This window comes from Eleginops maclovinus, chromosome 21, assembly GCF_036324505.1.
Source record: "Eleginops maclovinus isolate JMC-PN-2008 ecotype Puerto Natales chromosome 21, JC_Emac_rtc_rv5, whole genome shotgun sequence".
Lineage (NCBI taxonomy): Eukaryota > Metazoa > Chordata > Actinopteri > Perciformes > Eleginopidae > Eleginops > Eleginops maclovinus.
In genome coordinates this window covers 13,821,678-13,838,130 of record NC_086369.1, presented here as the reverse complement: position 1 = coordinate 13,838,130, position 16,453 = coordinate 13,821,678, and the positions used below count along the sequence as shown (strand labels likewise).

The 16,453-nt window shown below is 42.5% G+C and overlaps 1 protein-coding gene across 1 annotated transcript in view; it reads right to left on the bottom strand.

Moving 5' to 3' along the window:
* ctnnd2a (catenin (cadherin-associated protein), delta 2a) overlaps positions 1–16,453 on the bottom strand; it is a 190,715-nt gene that overhangs the window by 150,961 nt on the left and 23,301 nt on the right. The window contains exon 2 of the mRNA XM_063912108.1: positions 12,056–12,186. Within this exon, the coding sequence (XP_063768178.1) occupies positions 12,056–12,184 (129 nt within the window). The 5' untranslated portion in view covers positions 12,185–12,186. The remainder of the gene's footprint in view (positions 1–12,055; positions 12,187–16,453) is intronic.

The following is a 16,453-nucleotide window of genomic DNA, read 5'->3' as shown; positions in this document are numbered from 1 at the left end:
GTTTTAGGATCAACAGTATCTTCACCCAGTTGGTCACGCAGCTCACAGTCCTGCACTCAAATCAGTTGGTGTATATGTGATTGCATGGATGTGCACATTAGGTCAGGGGATGTGTATGCCATTAATGGCTTGCTTACTCAAATTGCCGTAATTGGCTGTTTCAATGAGCCCATGTCAATGGAAATTCTAGGTTGGAGTTAATTATCATTGATCAGTGACAGACCTCCAATTACAGCTGCAACAAAGTGTGCCTTTTGACTTAAAAGCTGCTTGATTTAAAATGGTCCTCGACCGTGGAAAGCAAGACACCCTCTGACAACAAAGCAACAAGTTCCATCTTTTGCTTTGAGATTTGAACAGAGGAATCACCTGTTTGTCACACACCTCTCACACCTGCTTTAAGTGGGCTGGCTTGGCCCAGAGCAGCAAAGGAGGTTACTGTCTCTGCTCTGTGCTCCTCCTCTACAGTGATAGCTACTGAGTTGTATGTGTCACCGTCTCAAAGACAATGACAGGAGGAGGTGTTCTTCTCTCTCTATCAGTGTCCCCTGACAGTCTAGCTGTCTCACTCTCTTGTTCTATCTCTGCCTTGTCTACGTCTCTCTGTGGTTTCCAGACCCAAGACTGCTGGCTCCATTGCTATGCTTGCAGTGATCCGCAGCTCATGTTTTAAATGTTTAATGCCGCCTTGACGGAACCAGTCCCCAGCCATCCATCCAGGAGGGCCAAAGCAGGCTGGAGCAGGGGCGAGCGCCTCACCTTTCAGAGGCAGATTACAGATGCACACACACCCTGATCAAGAGCTCAAAAGGGTAAAGGAACAAATCCCCCCTGACAGGAAGGTTGTCTCAGCCTTTACACTCTGTATCGCAATGGAGGTGAGAGGGCACCTGAGCCAGGCCACCTGAGGGAGCGAGTGAAAGCAACAGGGGAGGTAACAAGACAGAAAAGCACTGTGAGACAGCAAGAGGAAAAAAAGAGAAAGAAAATGATGAATGTTAGCAAAGGGAGCGCTGAGAAAAAGATAATCCAGAGACAGATGAAAGGAGAAGGGGAAGAAGGAAGTGTGTGGGAAAAAAGAGAGTATAAAAAGGAAAAAGAGAAAGTGTTGGAGGATGGTTGGGAAGGCAGAGTCTGATAAGGTCATGGAAAGAAAGTTTCAGTATCTCATTCCACAGCATGGGGCAGAAATCAGGCAAACAAGTGGAAGAAATAGAAATGAGGTTAAGGGGGAAGAACCGACAAAACTGACGGATGACGAGTTACTGGCAGCCCGCTCAAGCAGACTTGTACCATAGAGACATGAGACAGATGGAGAGCAACGAGGGGAGGGACAAGAGTGCGGGAGGAAGACAACGGAGAGAATGATATATGTTGAAATGTTTAAAAGTCATAAATGGGGCTGGGAGGTGAGGATACTAAATAGAGGGCAGGATGATTAAGAGCGGGAGTAGAGCTGAAAACAGGGGAAATAAATGACGGAAAAGGTGGAAACAAAGAGGCTGGAGAGATTGAGAGGATGCAAAGCAGTGGAGGCAATTACATAAAATAAGGATCTGTGGGGGAGACAGCCAGAAAAGGGTAACAACCAGGAAGAAAGGATGGAGAGCTGAAGAAGGAAAAGACTGAGATACCCAAGAGAAGGTAGGAAAAGCAAAAAGACAGGAAATAAAGTCAGAGAGACATTTTTAAGAACACCTCTGACAGTTACATTCAGGCCAGACTGGGTAGAGCTGCTACCATGGGCATATCCCACTGACAATATCATATTTCCACCCAAAGGTTGCTACGGGAGAAGAGGAAAAATAGCAAATGAGGTTTCACCCCCTACCACCAGTAAAATATTCAAGCGTCTGTCCAGAAATACAGTTCAAAGGGAATTCCTGTATGACGACACGGCTTGTCAAAACTCAGTTGAATACTCACAGAAGAGAGAAAGAGGGAAATAAAACGCAGCTTAGAAAAAGTCCATCTTGGGAATCATGGCAGCCCTAGTTCATATGAATCTTTATAGGCTTCCTTAGCTGGTTAGTTGGTAAAACATATCAGGACCGGTATTCAAATTGAAATGCATGTCTTATGCGATCAGGGGACTTTCACACTGATTGCGAGTTCAAAAAAAGATTATATTCAAACAAAAGCAAACAAACATCCAATTCCTCAAGAAGTTAATGGAGAATTGATATCAAATCATATTAATCAGATTTAATTCGCCCGCCTGCCTCCGGGCTACTGGCGATGATGGATTTAAGCACAAAGTAATGATGGCCACATTTAGCAGAGACAATTTCTATGGCAACCACAAATTATTTCACCATAAACAACAACAACGACAGAGACGAACGCACGCGAGCTCATTAGCGATGGTTAGATGCACATCTCAGGCAGCCGCAAAGCACTATGGGTAGGGGAAGAGGGGGATGGAGGGGCATAATGTGTTTGCAGCACCAAAACCTCATTTATTGCATACAGACAGAGTGAAATGAGAGAATGAAACCCAGGAGTGAATGATGGGTGGAGAAGTACTGGAGCAATAAGGGAAGAAAGGAAGAAAGCGTGAGAAAACAACAGAAAACACAGAGAGAGGGAAAGAGAGACGGAGTGATCTGCCTTATTTCCGGGACAACTCCAATGACAGAGCCATTCTTCATTAGCCAGTCTCTTTACAGTGTATATGTCAACCCTGGCGGCCAGACAACTGCAAAGGAGTGTGATCATAATTTATCTATTTAGAATGCCAGGGGGAGAAAGCTATGGGGCCGTGCAGAGCTGTTAGCTGAGCTCTCCTGCCGCGCGGTGCAGCGTAGTGCAGTGACATCTTACACTCAATGTGACTGTGGAGATAACTGAAGTCAAAAATAAACTATGCACAAGAGCATATGGAGATTTAGTGTTGCATATGGTAGGCATAAATTCATACATGCTGGGGACAAAATGAGACATAATGTGGCAGGAATTTGGACATGTGAAAGGGACATAGCAACAGCTCCATATAACTAGCTAGTCACATTTTGTGCAGAGGTTGCCTAGCGGAGTATTTCTGCCATTGAATATTTTATTTTAAGAATGAAGCTTGTTATTCTGACAAAAATAGTACGGTGAGAGGGTATCTGCAATTATGTTAAGTGTTTCAGGAGAAGCTTCGCCACTGGTGCAGAGGGAGCACATGCTGCAGGAATTCTCTGGGCAGTGACTGGAGAATGTGACAAATACAGGAGAGACTGATCAATTTAAACTGCCCTCAAGACTTAATGCGAGAGGAGTTGAGCCTACTCTCAATCGCAAGTCTGTTGCTGCAGCCCTCTTAACCAATAGTAAACAGGCTTACTGAGTTACTATTCTACCTGCACAGATGTTTCTCTGGTGTCGGGACTGTCTCGAGATGTTTGTGAATTCTTAGAAACTAAACACCACATCATTTCGGGTTAAAATGTGTTGCAACTGCGTTACTGAGAATTGTAACGGGTATTATATTACCCACATTTCAGAAGTAATGCGTTATATCACTGCGTTACAGCAACAAGTAATACATTACTGTAACTCCGTAACCTTTGTAACGCGTTACACCCAACACTGATTATAAAGACGGTTTCATTATGACTTATTTTCTCTACATTACTGTAGGCTTTGATGAATCCAGCCTCGGAATAGGAAAACCAACTGTGTGGCGGAGCTGTGTTCAAAAGAGAATGCACCATCAGCATGCAGTCCCTTGATGAACACGTTTTTAAAAGAATTCAGCAAACGGAAATATACTTGGGCATTTTCTGAGCTCTTTGCCTCCCCAGCTCTTTAATGACTCTTTCCATCACAGAGCAATCTTTCCATTTCCTCATTTTGAGATCGATAAAGGCTCTGGGAGAATGAAAGGCCCATTTCCTCTAAAATAGGGATAAAGCTTAACCACATGGGGCCGTCTGATGTTTTCTAATCATGACAGCCAGACTACAGGACCAGAGACACTCGATGTAAAGAACAAGTCAATCTTTGAATTGCAGTGCAAAGACGATTCCAGTCTGCTAAAAGAAACACGAGCCATTTTTGATTAAGCAAACAAAAGCAATCTACTCTGAGCCTATCAGGTGAAAAATGGAAGGCGTGCTTCTAATTTGGCACCCTCCTGTAACTTTGGCCATGCTGGTCATCATCTTACCTACATCCCACTGGTGTTAGTTATTCTCCTTTAGTTTAAGGGATTTAAATAGCATTGTATTATTAGAACAGCGCAGTTTTATAGGCAGAGTGGGAGGCATCAGTGGGGGCGGCTTCAGTGAAGTAGTAACCCACACAAACTGGTAAAAACATTGGAGATTAAAAAGTGTAAGCATTGTGGAAATGGAGTTGGAAAGGTACTCAACATCCACTCAACAACATATGCTGTGTCTGTGCAATGGGGAGAGGACTATGGAGCAACTGAAGGACCAATGCTTCTCCACTTCTTTCCAACAAAAAACCTCTCCCCTGGTGTCTGCCCCCAACATTTAGCTTTTGCCTGTAAACAAAGAGCCCTGACAGACATGTTCAATTAATCAATGTTTCACACATCACCAACCCTTTTTCAACCCTTGCTTATGGCCCCAGGGTGCTAGCTTACTCCATCGTTACGACCTGGAGACATCTTACAGTATAGACTGGCAGAGTGATCACCAGGATCGGGAACCAAATACAAGAAGCTAAGAACCCGGTTCCCATTACAGAAGAGGAATTTGGTTCTGCTTATGGTTCCTTAAATCTCTCTCTGCACTGCAAGAAGCTGAGGAAAGTGACACATTTTTTTTGTCTCTGCATTATAGAAAGATGAATATGTTGCGAGCACAGGAGGCCATGCACAATGGACCGTAGGTTTTCTTTGCTCTGCGACAGCTGTTAACTGCTGGCACACACTTCTTCAACACACTGCGGCTTTGCTACTTGTATGAAACCACTTTAAGTCAATCTCACACTCTTGAGTACACTTACAGAGGTTAGGTTTTGCAGAATAATCCCGGGAAAGTCTTGTTTCTTGCCCAATGCTGGCAACTATCCAACAGATTGGAGAGGTAAAGGCTATCTGCTGCCATTAGTGATACAGTGATAATACCTGCAGGTACTACAATTCAATACAGTATTAGCATTCCGGATGCACATTAAATTGGTGGCAATATTAGCATTCAGGTTAGTGCTAACAAGTTCATCAGCATGCAGGCAAAAGCAAGCCTGAGCTGGATTTGAGCCTCAGGTAGCATTAGCATGCAGATGGCGGTGGGACTCTGTGGTGGGGATGGAGGAGGGTGCAGGCTAAGTGATTAGCAGGAAGAGCTCTTACTTCACATGCAGGATCAGCATGGGGCTCACAGTGTTGAAGGCTAATGAAACAGAACTGGGTTGAAGGAGAAGAAATAATCCTGGCGGGGAAGATGGGGGGGGCATTGTGATTCTTACAGCAGATCCATGATCACACACTTATAGTGGTGGTCTCACAGTCTCTCACACTATATTCAAATAGAGCTGCATTGTTTCATTGAGCTACGGCCATATGGGCAAACAGTATTTTTCAATTATGTGAAAAGTAATCATAGATACACACACGCACACACACATCTCAGGGGGTTGTAGTATTTTGGCAGTAACCAGCCTGTTTATGAGTGGATAATCCAAGGTCCCTGTGATTAAAACAGCTCCAAAGCACTCCTGACACTCCATTACCCAGCATGCCCTGGGTGAAGCAGGATTGTACATATTGATTTCACGCCTCATTACACTTCCTGTCTAACCATTTCATTGTTCTTCCTGGTTCTACGGGATTCTGTATCGTTCAGAAATGACCAGGTATAACTCTGGGAAGGGACGGTGGACACATAACAAATGAACACATTAATAAGGAGCCTGTTGGAGCATCATTGAGAAAACCTTGTCAGCCTGAACGCATTGACCCAGTTTGGAGTTGTTCTTTTTGATATTGACAAAATCTGCTCCCAACGTTGAGCAAGTAGAGCATCATTTTTCAAAAGTTGGAACATGTATCTTACTTTATTTCCTTCAGTTTTGAAACTAAAGTGATGCTTCCCCATTAAAACATCAATAACAACTGAAAGAGGGTTGCTGTATCAGATATAAAAAATATACATCCATTTCTTTTCACGGTATTCTGTGTTTTTCTAGCTCCTAACACCTCCTTTATAGAAACTAAAACTGTGAAGTTACAACAAGGAAGCCAAGTGTCGCTGTGCCTGGCATCATGCAATTTTTGCTAAGAGGAAATCATGCAACTGGCTTTCTATTTTTTATTTCCAGCACAAACTGCAATTGAGGGAGAACTATTCCTAGTCAGCTGTATGTTGTAAGCACGATTTTATTCATCAGCGTTGATAGAAAGGTTGTCACTCCGCGGTAGTTTTTCTCTAAGAAAGTTTTAGTGTCTTGTGAGCTTTCCAAAAGTCTTGGAGTGTTTGTATTGGATCATTTATCCCCGCCTCAGAGAGTGTACAAACAGCATTGTGCTGTGATTCCACTTTCACTGATTGACCTTCAAACGTTAATTGGCAAGTCTGGTTGGACTGTGTCTCAGAGTGCTGGGAATTGGATGTCTGCCACTAAACTCAGCGCTGTTTGTCTTTCCACTCTCTCTCCCCCTCTCTCTGCTGCCATCCATTCCTCTTTTTTGGCCCCTTTTCTCATTTAATTTGTTATTTACCACTAACCTCCAAATGAATGCAACTTCTACTTATGTCCTCTCTCCCACCCCCTATCTAACTCACTCCTCTCTTCCCCTTTCTGTCTCTCTCCCTCAGACCCCCACTTCCCTGTTTTTCATGTTTCATCTCATCGCTCTTCTCTCTCTTCCTGCTCCCTCTCTTTGGCCCAGAGGATGGCAGCTGCAGTAGCATGTAGCCTGCCAGCTGCCAGTTATGATGATAGTGACAGTACAGTGGGGGTGCTGCCTGGGTGATGTTGACTAAATGGAACATTGTAGCACCACTGGCAGACACAACCTCAAGCTTACACACACACACACACACACACACACACACACACACACACACACACACACACACACACACACACACACACACACACACACACACACACACACACACACACACACACACACACACACACACACACACACACACACACACACACACACACACACACACACACACACACACACACACACACAGTGCCAGGGAGAACAGCCTTCGGCCCAATAATAATTCTTCCCCAGCCACAGCCAGGGTGAGGCAGCTTAACACCACCCTTTTCTGTCCCAGTCCCCCACCGATGCTCCCTCAGTGAGCCAATGGCACATGGTTTTGCTGTTGTAACATACCTCCCACTCACACTTGCATTAAAATCATTACTAGTCACCTTGGCAGCTTTGAGCATTATCTAAAAGCCACAAGTCATTATCAGGAATAAATTACATTGAAATTACATCTGGCATTTGTGAGTGAATCAGGTGTCCTAAAGACTGCAGAAACACACTGCAAGACTGGAAACCTGCTTCACTGCAGTAAGGCAAGTTTGGCTGTACAGCGTAATCTAATATCTGTTCATGAGCATGTGTGTAAAGAGCATCCATGTCTGCCGTCCTTTCCTGCTGAGTGAGTTTACTGGCAGAGCTACACAATATCCTCCCCACCTTGCAGACACTCATCTCTTAGATTACAGTGTACTTATCCACAAGACACGGACAACCACACAGGTCCATACACAGCCATTTTGCAAGCAGACATATTCACATATGTGCAATTAGTCCGTTCACAGACACACCATTTACACAGAGTGAATGCCTGCTGGCTAAATGATCCGTTCCTACACTGGCAGAGTAAAAGAGACAAATGTTGAAGGACACTGAGGACACGCACAGAGTGACAGAGGCACGAAACCCAATTTTAAGCCTGAAAACTACTGGCAGAGTAGCTGGCAGATAGGTTCAAAGCACAAAAAGCTTTGAACCAGCCCATCCATCCTCTGAATGCACTGTGAAGGTTCTTACTGTAAGACGGTATGACAGCATAATTTCAAAGCTTACCACGAAAGAGAACATATTATGCTGTCGTGGCAGCAAGAAAACCTTACCATTTCCAATTTCTCTGCAAACAGTAAAGGTTAACATGGTCTTGTATATCAGGTTCGACAAACCAATGAAACCCTTTCAAAAAATGATAAATCACTTCAAATTGGAATATTCCTTTTTTCCTCTGGGACATAAGAATAAGAACTTCAGGAGCTGCTGTATCAGATAGTCGTGGACATGGGGGAGGATTTATTTCTTCCTGAACATTCTGACCCTGAGAGAGAGTTCATTAATCCAAAACAAAGCTGTCAAATGCAGCAGACAGGGTATCGATAAAGGGGAGGGAACAGGAGAGACGAGATGGACGTTTACACAGAGAAGTCTATTAACACACACAAACACAAATGAACTCTTATAACAAGCTGTGAACAACACACAGACACCCACACAAAATCACTTTTAAACCGACTTCTATATGTGTTGGATAGTAGCCAAGCTTAGTGAAAGAGGAAGTAGTAGAGGAAAGTTTCAGCACACTGAGAAGGCCAATGAAGTGCACTCAAACTCCAGCGGAGAAAAAGGAGCCTGGAGAATCAGCAGCAGTATAAAGGACAGAATACATTACTCTCTCACCTCTGAGGAGGAACTCGCTCCTTTCAAATATGCAAACTGAAAGCCTCCATCAGTTGGGGAATCTAGATAACTTGAGTAGTTGTACCTGCAGCAAACCCTGACAATGATGACTGCAAAACCACAACTTAGTCCCTGAAAATAAACGGATTCCACTGAAGTCTCCATCCCTAAAAAGAGAAGCATCACATTGGTTATCCCCTTGCTTTGTTAACACAGGGTTTCTTCATGTGGCTCTCTGCATGTCCACATAAAGAGGAGATGTTTGGTGTGTCATTTGGTTACTCAATAACCTTTTCCCGGCAGCCTTTTACTTGCCCAAAAGAGCGCAAAATCGCTTACCAACCCACAACACCAAATGACCATAATCTATCCTTAGAAAGTAAATCGAACTCAATAAATTGGCTAGATGCTAAACTGTGCAGAAGAAAAACACAAAGCATCATTATTTTTCTCAGGAAAGATTAACTGGCTGCTGGCTAAAAAGCAAATATAACAGCTTTCATTAAACTCCTATCAGTATCAGTCAGGGCAATGCCAGCAAAACATGCAGAATATAATTTAGCAAGAAATAAGGTTAAATTGCAAAGGTTTATTCTAGAAACAGAGGACATTAATTCTAGCAAAATGAAAGCATGCAGGAAACTGATAGAGTGCAAATCAGCTCTGGTTAAATTGGTCTCTGTGGAGCTTTCTTTAGGCTAGGAGTGATGCAACATAGTGCAAAGCATCTTGAGGAATTAAAATGGCCCCAACTGTAGCACAGAAGCTGTTAAATAGGAAAAATATAAAAAGATATGCAGCCAGTTGACATTTATCTGAGGATGTGAACATTTAGCATGAAGCAGATTTCCTGTTGAATGAAATACATTTAATTTGAGTAATTACCAACACGAGGGGAGACGCCCCAAATATCTCCAATCAAAATCAAGAACTCTGATTCTAAGGTGTCCAGGATACATCTCAGAAAACTGTGACAGCAGTCTTTCACATGGCACACGTCTCTAAACCCCGGGCAGACAGAGGAGTTTGCAGCGGTGACAAGTGTAGAAAAATAATTGGTTATTCCAATTTTCAGAGCCCTCGTTAGAGACAATCCCCAGGGGGTCAGGGCTCCCAAACCTGAGTGCTGTGCCCACCAAATTGAACACGGCAACAGCTACCTACATGATGAAGTGTTGCTGTGAGTTGATGTTATGGCTGGTTTAGTTGTAGAATGGCTCTGATTAATGGATGATTGATTAATCAGATTGATAGTAAGGTGCTTAATGCTGTCACTGAAGGTTTTAAACACAGAGCATCACATTTATCTCTTTGATGTCCAAAGCAGCGTTTAGTTTTACTCTCTGTCACATTTATTTATTCTGCTGACTGCATTTGAGTATCATCCTTGTAATAATTTAAAAAGCCTCGGGGCTAACAGTGGTTGGAAGTCCTTTCACTAACATGAACATACCACGGCACGTTTCACTTATCCACCAGCAACACACACCACACACACAAACACACACACACACAATCACCAGCAGACAGATGGTGTCTACTAAATAAAAATCAAGCCATGTGTGTATCCTTGGTGTGTGTTAGGCATGTTGATGTGCCGCAGTGGGAGTGGGACTGCTGGGTTAGTGGAGTAATATTTTCATATGCAGGGGACGCCCACCAACCCACACACACACCTGGACAGATAATGTCAGTGTGAGGCAGAGGGATGTAGAGCTATATTTGTAAGTTGAATACAAAGATGTTCTCTATTTAAGAAATGCTGCTACGGGAACATATCGAACCTTCACACAAAACCATAATTCTGTGTTGTCCGTACCATTATTAGTTTTATGCAGACATGAATGAGCTCCTGGTGTGGAAATGTATTATTCATATCATAGCACTAATAGACCTGCTGATGGTAAGTGTATCATACATACCATACACACTACCTTAATCACCAGCACTCCAACTGTGTAGGATCAAAAGCAGAAGAGCTGCTATAGGGGGCTGGAGAGAAAATACATAGGCCTTGTGTCTCTGGAAATTCTACCAACAGATCATTTGTAACAAATATTTTCCAGCAGACAGCTATTGTGGAATTACCAATAATATTTTTGCAGGTTTATGAACTCGTAAAAGTGTAAAACATGTTTGTGTTGCAACTATTGAGTCAATGATTGTATGTCTTATGACAGAATAAGTAAATCATTTTGAATTTCAAACATGTTCATAGCTATTGCACTGCAGAAGTGAGGCTTTAACAATAGCTACATGTCTGAAGTATTCCCTTTTGGATAACATCACTAGATTTGCTCTCACAGCGGGAGGACTGCAGGTTCACATCTCGTCCAAAGCGTGGATCTGACTTAACTGTGCATGCTTCAGTGATTCAGTAATGAGAGTGCACTGAGAGAGAAAACCACAAATGAATGCCATTCGCAAAGGAAAAGCAAAAAAAATTAAATTGCCATCAGCACTTGTCCTTCACTTGGTAAGGGTAAATGGAATATTTTGTAGTATTAAATTAAGGAGGACTTCAGAGTCAATGTAGACGGAAAAATGATAAAGCTTTGTGTATTGCATGTGCTGATGAGCTAAATCCAAATGAAACAGAATTCCATTATACAAAAGAAATAAGTCCAAGGCTAAACACAAATCACCAGGTGCAATTAGAGAGGAGTGAGGTTTTTGTTTTGTTTTCTAAGAGAGGCTCGGCACACAGAATACCTCATCATGCAAGGGTCATGCACATGTTTCTGTTAACACCTATGCTGTTAAATGTGATGGTTTTTCACTCCTACTTGGACACTTAAATCATTCCTTTGTTTCTCCTCTTTTTTCTTTCTCTACCTTCTTTTAGTCCACTTTTATCTCAGTAACTTTCAATTGCAAACTTGCAAATGATTGTTGTCCAGTGTCTCCCTCTGCGCCAAATGAACTCACTCTCTCACAGTTACTTTCACATGTCATCTGTCCTTTCTTCTCTCCTTGATCTAACTACAACTTTCCTTCCCTCTCTCCACCTCCTCCTGCTAACCTCAACCAGGAAGCACCACAGCCTGGCCTGAACTCTTACAGCGCTGCAGTTACCTTATAACGCTCCCTGTCGAGTAATTGCCTTGATTTTAATGACTTTTTCAATCATGTGTAGTTGGCTACAGCTCTCGCCCTGTAATCCCCATCATTTCCATCCATTACGCTCCGGTATTCCCTTGGCACCAATCAATCTTTGGTTTCATTGAAACACTTTAAAGCAGCAGAGCACCTTTTTTTTCGCTGAATAACAGTCACAACCTTCTGACCGGCCTAATGGCAATCTGTTTATGGGCTATGAGGGGAGAAAAAAGGAAAGAGCAAAAATGTGCCTTTCTTATCAAAGTTAAACACAAAGCAGGTTTGGCACCAGTACAACCCACGTGTAAATTGGAGAGTTCCTACCTGCTCTTTGACAGAGGCGAGGATGGAGGACGTGGTCTCCGTCTCAGATCTTTCTCCATTGGAGGCTGGCATCACAGGGGCAACCATGGCCCCTTTCTCCTGCTCCGCGGGCTGATCTGGCACCGGCATTGCTAATATGAAAGAAATACACACATGAGAAACATGAGAAAGTTTGTTGCCGTTATAAAACATTGTTTGACGTTCTTCATAATTTTGAAACAAAAAGGTAAAATCAGACATCAAGATTCATCCAGTTTTAAAGACCTCTGCTGCCAGCCTACATCTCTACAGGGTTATCCAATCAACCCAGCAATGTAGGACTGTTGCAAGGATTCCCAACTTGTATTCCTTCTCTGAGTCATAACTTGTTTAAGACGAAACTCAGACACACTTTTATTAAGATTTGGTGTCACTTACACTGCCAAGATTATTATCTCTGATCCGTTTAAAAAGTAAATGTCCATTATATGCTTAGAAATCATAGGGTGTAAAGAATTGCTGACATTTTGACTAGGAACTTCTAATAGCTAATTGGGCACACTTTTAAGGGTGCCATTTTAGTAAATAAATAAAGGCTGAAAAAGAGGGCTCTGGTTGTAGCTCACAGCATAATCACTGACTCCATGGCAACGTCATACTTACTCTTTACCCCCCCAAAAGCATCATTTACTTCAGCTTCTAAACTTAAGAGGATGATTATCTAACACATAACAGACAAAAAATAAATAGTTTTAGCAGCTGTTTTCAAAGATGCTAACCAAGCAAAGCTCCTAAATACAGGAAGTGGTAAATCAGATCTTCTAGTTTATTAGTATATTAAAGATTTTAGCAGTTTCTTGAGAGTAAATATTAACAGCACTGTTATTAAGAGCTAATCAGACACACGTTGAGTCTAGGTAAGCTATTAGCACCAGGCTAGTCAACCCACAAAGTCAACACATGCTGAGTCCGTTTTTGAAGCTAGTTAGATAGCAAGCAGACAGACAGCAGGCCAGACAGGGTGGTGTCGGTAAATAAAAGACGCTAGAGAGATGGCCCACAGATGGTTATTTTCACTCTCACTGACGAACACCACGACTGTCTGGCATCTCCCCTTCTGAGTGGAGATGAGTAACCAAAGTTTGGCTCCAGTGCAACCGCAAACGCAGCAAAGACCAAAACACAGCAGCTGGCCGACTGCCACATTGTCTTGCATGAGTCGACTGTGCAAGTCAGTGTAAGGAGGAAGGAGTCATCTCACCTTATTTGTGGAGTCCTGCAGCTGTTTTCTACAGTAAACACCTTTCGGCAATGAAGTGGAGCCCTGACCTGCCACCACAGAATGAACCTATGCTCCATCAATAATTTAATCTGAGGCTTCTTGGCAATAGTGTTGCGCTATGGTGGTTTGGTTCCCAAAAGCATCCAGTTATGCCTGTAGCAGTGAATCCCACTGAATTTTGAATAGACATTAAAGACATTTCTCATGGCAGGAAAATCACAGGTGTGACTAATAACATTAATGATGGCTTCATTCCATTTAGCTGTGCCAGTGAGCCATGCCAGTGTGCCAGACTGCAAAATGAGCCCCTGCACTGGCATAGCTAAATGAAATGCAGCTGTTATTAGTTACACCTGTTTTGATAAGTCACAATGTCTCTACCCACCGGTTGTGTTTTCGTATGCTTAACACTGAATAAATGTAGAGGAGATTTCATTCATTCTCGCCTCCGAATAGACTATTCTGAATTACTGACTGATGAACAGTTTTTATGGCATTGGTTTGTCAGACACCCCTATTACCCAAGGCTTTCTGACACTGTGTTCACCATTTTCATTAAAATACCACCAATACATTCAGTGAGCGGAGAAGGGTTATTTTTATGAAGTGAATTATAACAAGAGTATAAGATTATATATAAGACTGAATTACCCAAATCTTTTAAAGAAACACAAATCTAAATCCAATCCGAAGCAATGCAGTATTTGCAATATATACATCATTGTGAACCATTTATTGTCCACGAGAGCTAGTGATCATGTATAGAAAAGGCACACACCCTTTGTGGTTATTGTGCAGACAGGTGCTGTGTTCAGGGAATTGAAAAGTCGGCTCACTGTATATTGGCTGCTTTGGAGATAACCCCAGCACCAAAACATTTGCCATCAGGATTCACAATGCTGCATCACCCCAATGTCCCTCCTGAACTATTGTCAGCAGCACAGTTGAGCTGCTATTGAATAGATGTGTTACATCCTGCAGGCTACAATGTAACAGGAGCCGCAGCTTATAGGGGCCTTTGTAGCTCTGGGGACACACTTAATTGCAGCGTATTCTGGCTGATTTGAGCTGTGTGCGGCTTCCCGTTGAACTGAGGAGAAATGATGGCCTGACATTTCATTTGGCTCAGACCTAGATAAGACATGAAAAGCTCAGACAAAGTCTCTTTTTTGACAGCATGATAGAGGACCCAGCATTTAGCAGCGTTCCTTGGAGAACAAAGTGGAAAAACAAAAGAAAAACTCAACAGGAAACAAATTGCACATCACAGTTTGGAGTTTTACTTGTTCATAAGTTTGCAGTTTGCAGAGGAGACAACCAAGCAAGAAGTGAGGAGGGGATTACTGTATCGCACTGTTTATTTAGTGGATTAGGATGATTAAGACTGCTTAGTGCAGGAATGTTTGTTGACGGTTTGGGTTCAACACATGAAACGTCATTTAGCTTACGGTTTTGAGGTCTTGAGTCTTGAAGTAACCAGGTTTTAAATATGGTTTTCATTTCAAATCAAACTTGGGCATTTGGTGTTCTTGTCTCTTTCAATTGAAAAACAAACTTTGCTCCACACAGAGGAAAAACGCATGCATGCACATACAAAAACAGAGCTTTTTCAAACCCTGACTCATAGGATTCGGCAGGACGGGCATCTCTGACACATGCTCACACCGTGACCTGTGGCCTCCACACCTGCCCTGGATGAACACACCTTACGCATGAGCACTCACAAACACACACGTTTAGGACATGCACACCCCGTCCTCTGAGGTTCAACAAGGTGTCTTTTTCCCCTTACCCGTCAGCTGTCTGGGCCTCTAACCTTAACTTCACTTTTGTTCTCTTTTCTTTCTGTATCTCCGAACTTTTAGTCCCACTATTGCATAACGTATGCTAACAGATTACGGTTATTACTTTAGTGAAACTACATGATTAATACGGTGCTTTGAATGTCTTTGGATGAAAAGTTATACCCCGTTCAATCTATCAGAATATCATTATATCCTAATCATTTTGAATTCCTATTTAATGCTCCTCCAATTCCATCCCCAAACCACGTCCCAAGTATTGCGTGATCAGAAAGCCATTGTCCTCAGCGTGATTGAGTGAGAGGCTCCTCTAAGGACCACAATCAAAAGCATGCTTCTCCCCTTCACATGAAATGACACTGTTAAAATATTTACAAAGCTCGGCATGCTATCTCAGTTGAGAAGAATTGTTTGATGGCTGCACAAAAACAAGGAGGTTCCTTAGGGGTGTGAAAATAGTGGAGTTAGAATGCTCCTGCAGATCTACTCAATGCTAGCACACATAATTGGTGTTAATCATGGAGGACATTTTGACATGTCACTGTTGGAAACACAGGTGTAGTAATAAAATTAATGATGGCTGAATTCTATTTAGCGGTTTCAGTGTCAGAGCCCTGCTATGATGGATGTCATGGCACGCTTGAATACAACAAGCCCTTGTTAATATTATTAGCAACACCTTTTTGCTATCATGACAAGCCAATATGTCTGCTTTGAAAAATGTCTTACCTTCTCTAGACAAAGTGGCTAACTTGACCAGCACCAAGGGACAGACAATACAGTGCTGTGGAGGAGTGAGGAGTGTGACAGGGTGTTAGTGTATTGCTCAAGCCACTCACTGTTTATTACTGGCAATATCAATTTAGATTGAATTTAATTATAGTTATATGGCATAGCTCATATTGAGAATGAACCTACTTTTATTTTACACAAAAAATAAGTTCATTATAAAGCCAAATAAAAGCGCCAATGCTTACCTGAAAAATCTACCAAAAGCACCACGTTAAAGGAGGCGACCGTCGCACACCTGCACGCGTGGCAAAGACGAAAACAAAAGTAGCATACATTAAGTTAGCATAACATCACCTTTACGTCGGGTTGATCTGGAAGAGTTAATTCATTCAATCCAAATAAAACCACATTTCCATGATACAAAGCTACAGGACCAGTGTTAGCACCAGCACGAGACATATTGTCCGCTTATTATTTCCCAAATAAAACTCTTAGCAGCCTTGTTAGCATCCAGGAAAAGTCAGCTAAAACAGGCCGCTACAAATCGTTCAACATTTGACACAATAAGCACTAAATACATCGTTCACATCAGGTTTTAAATCA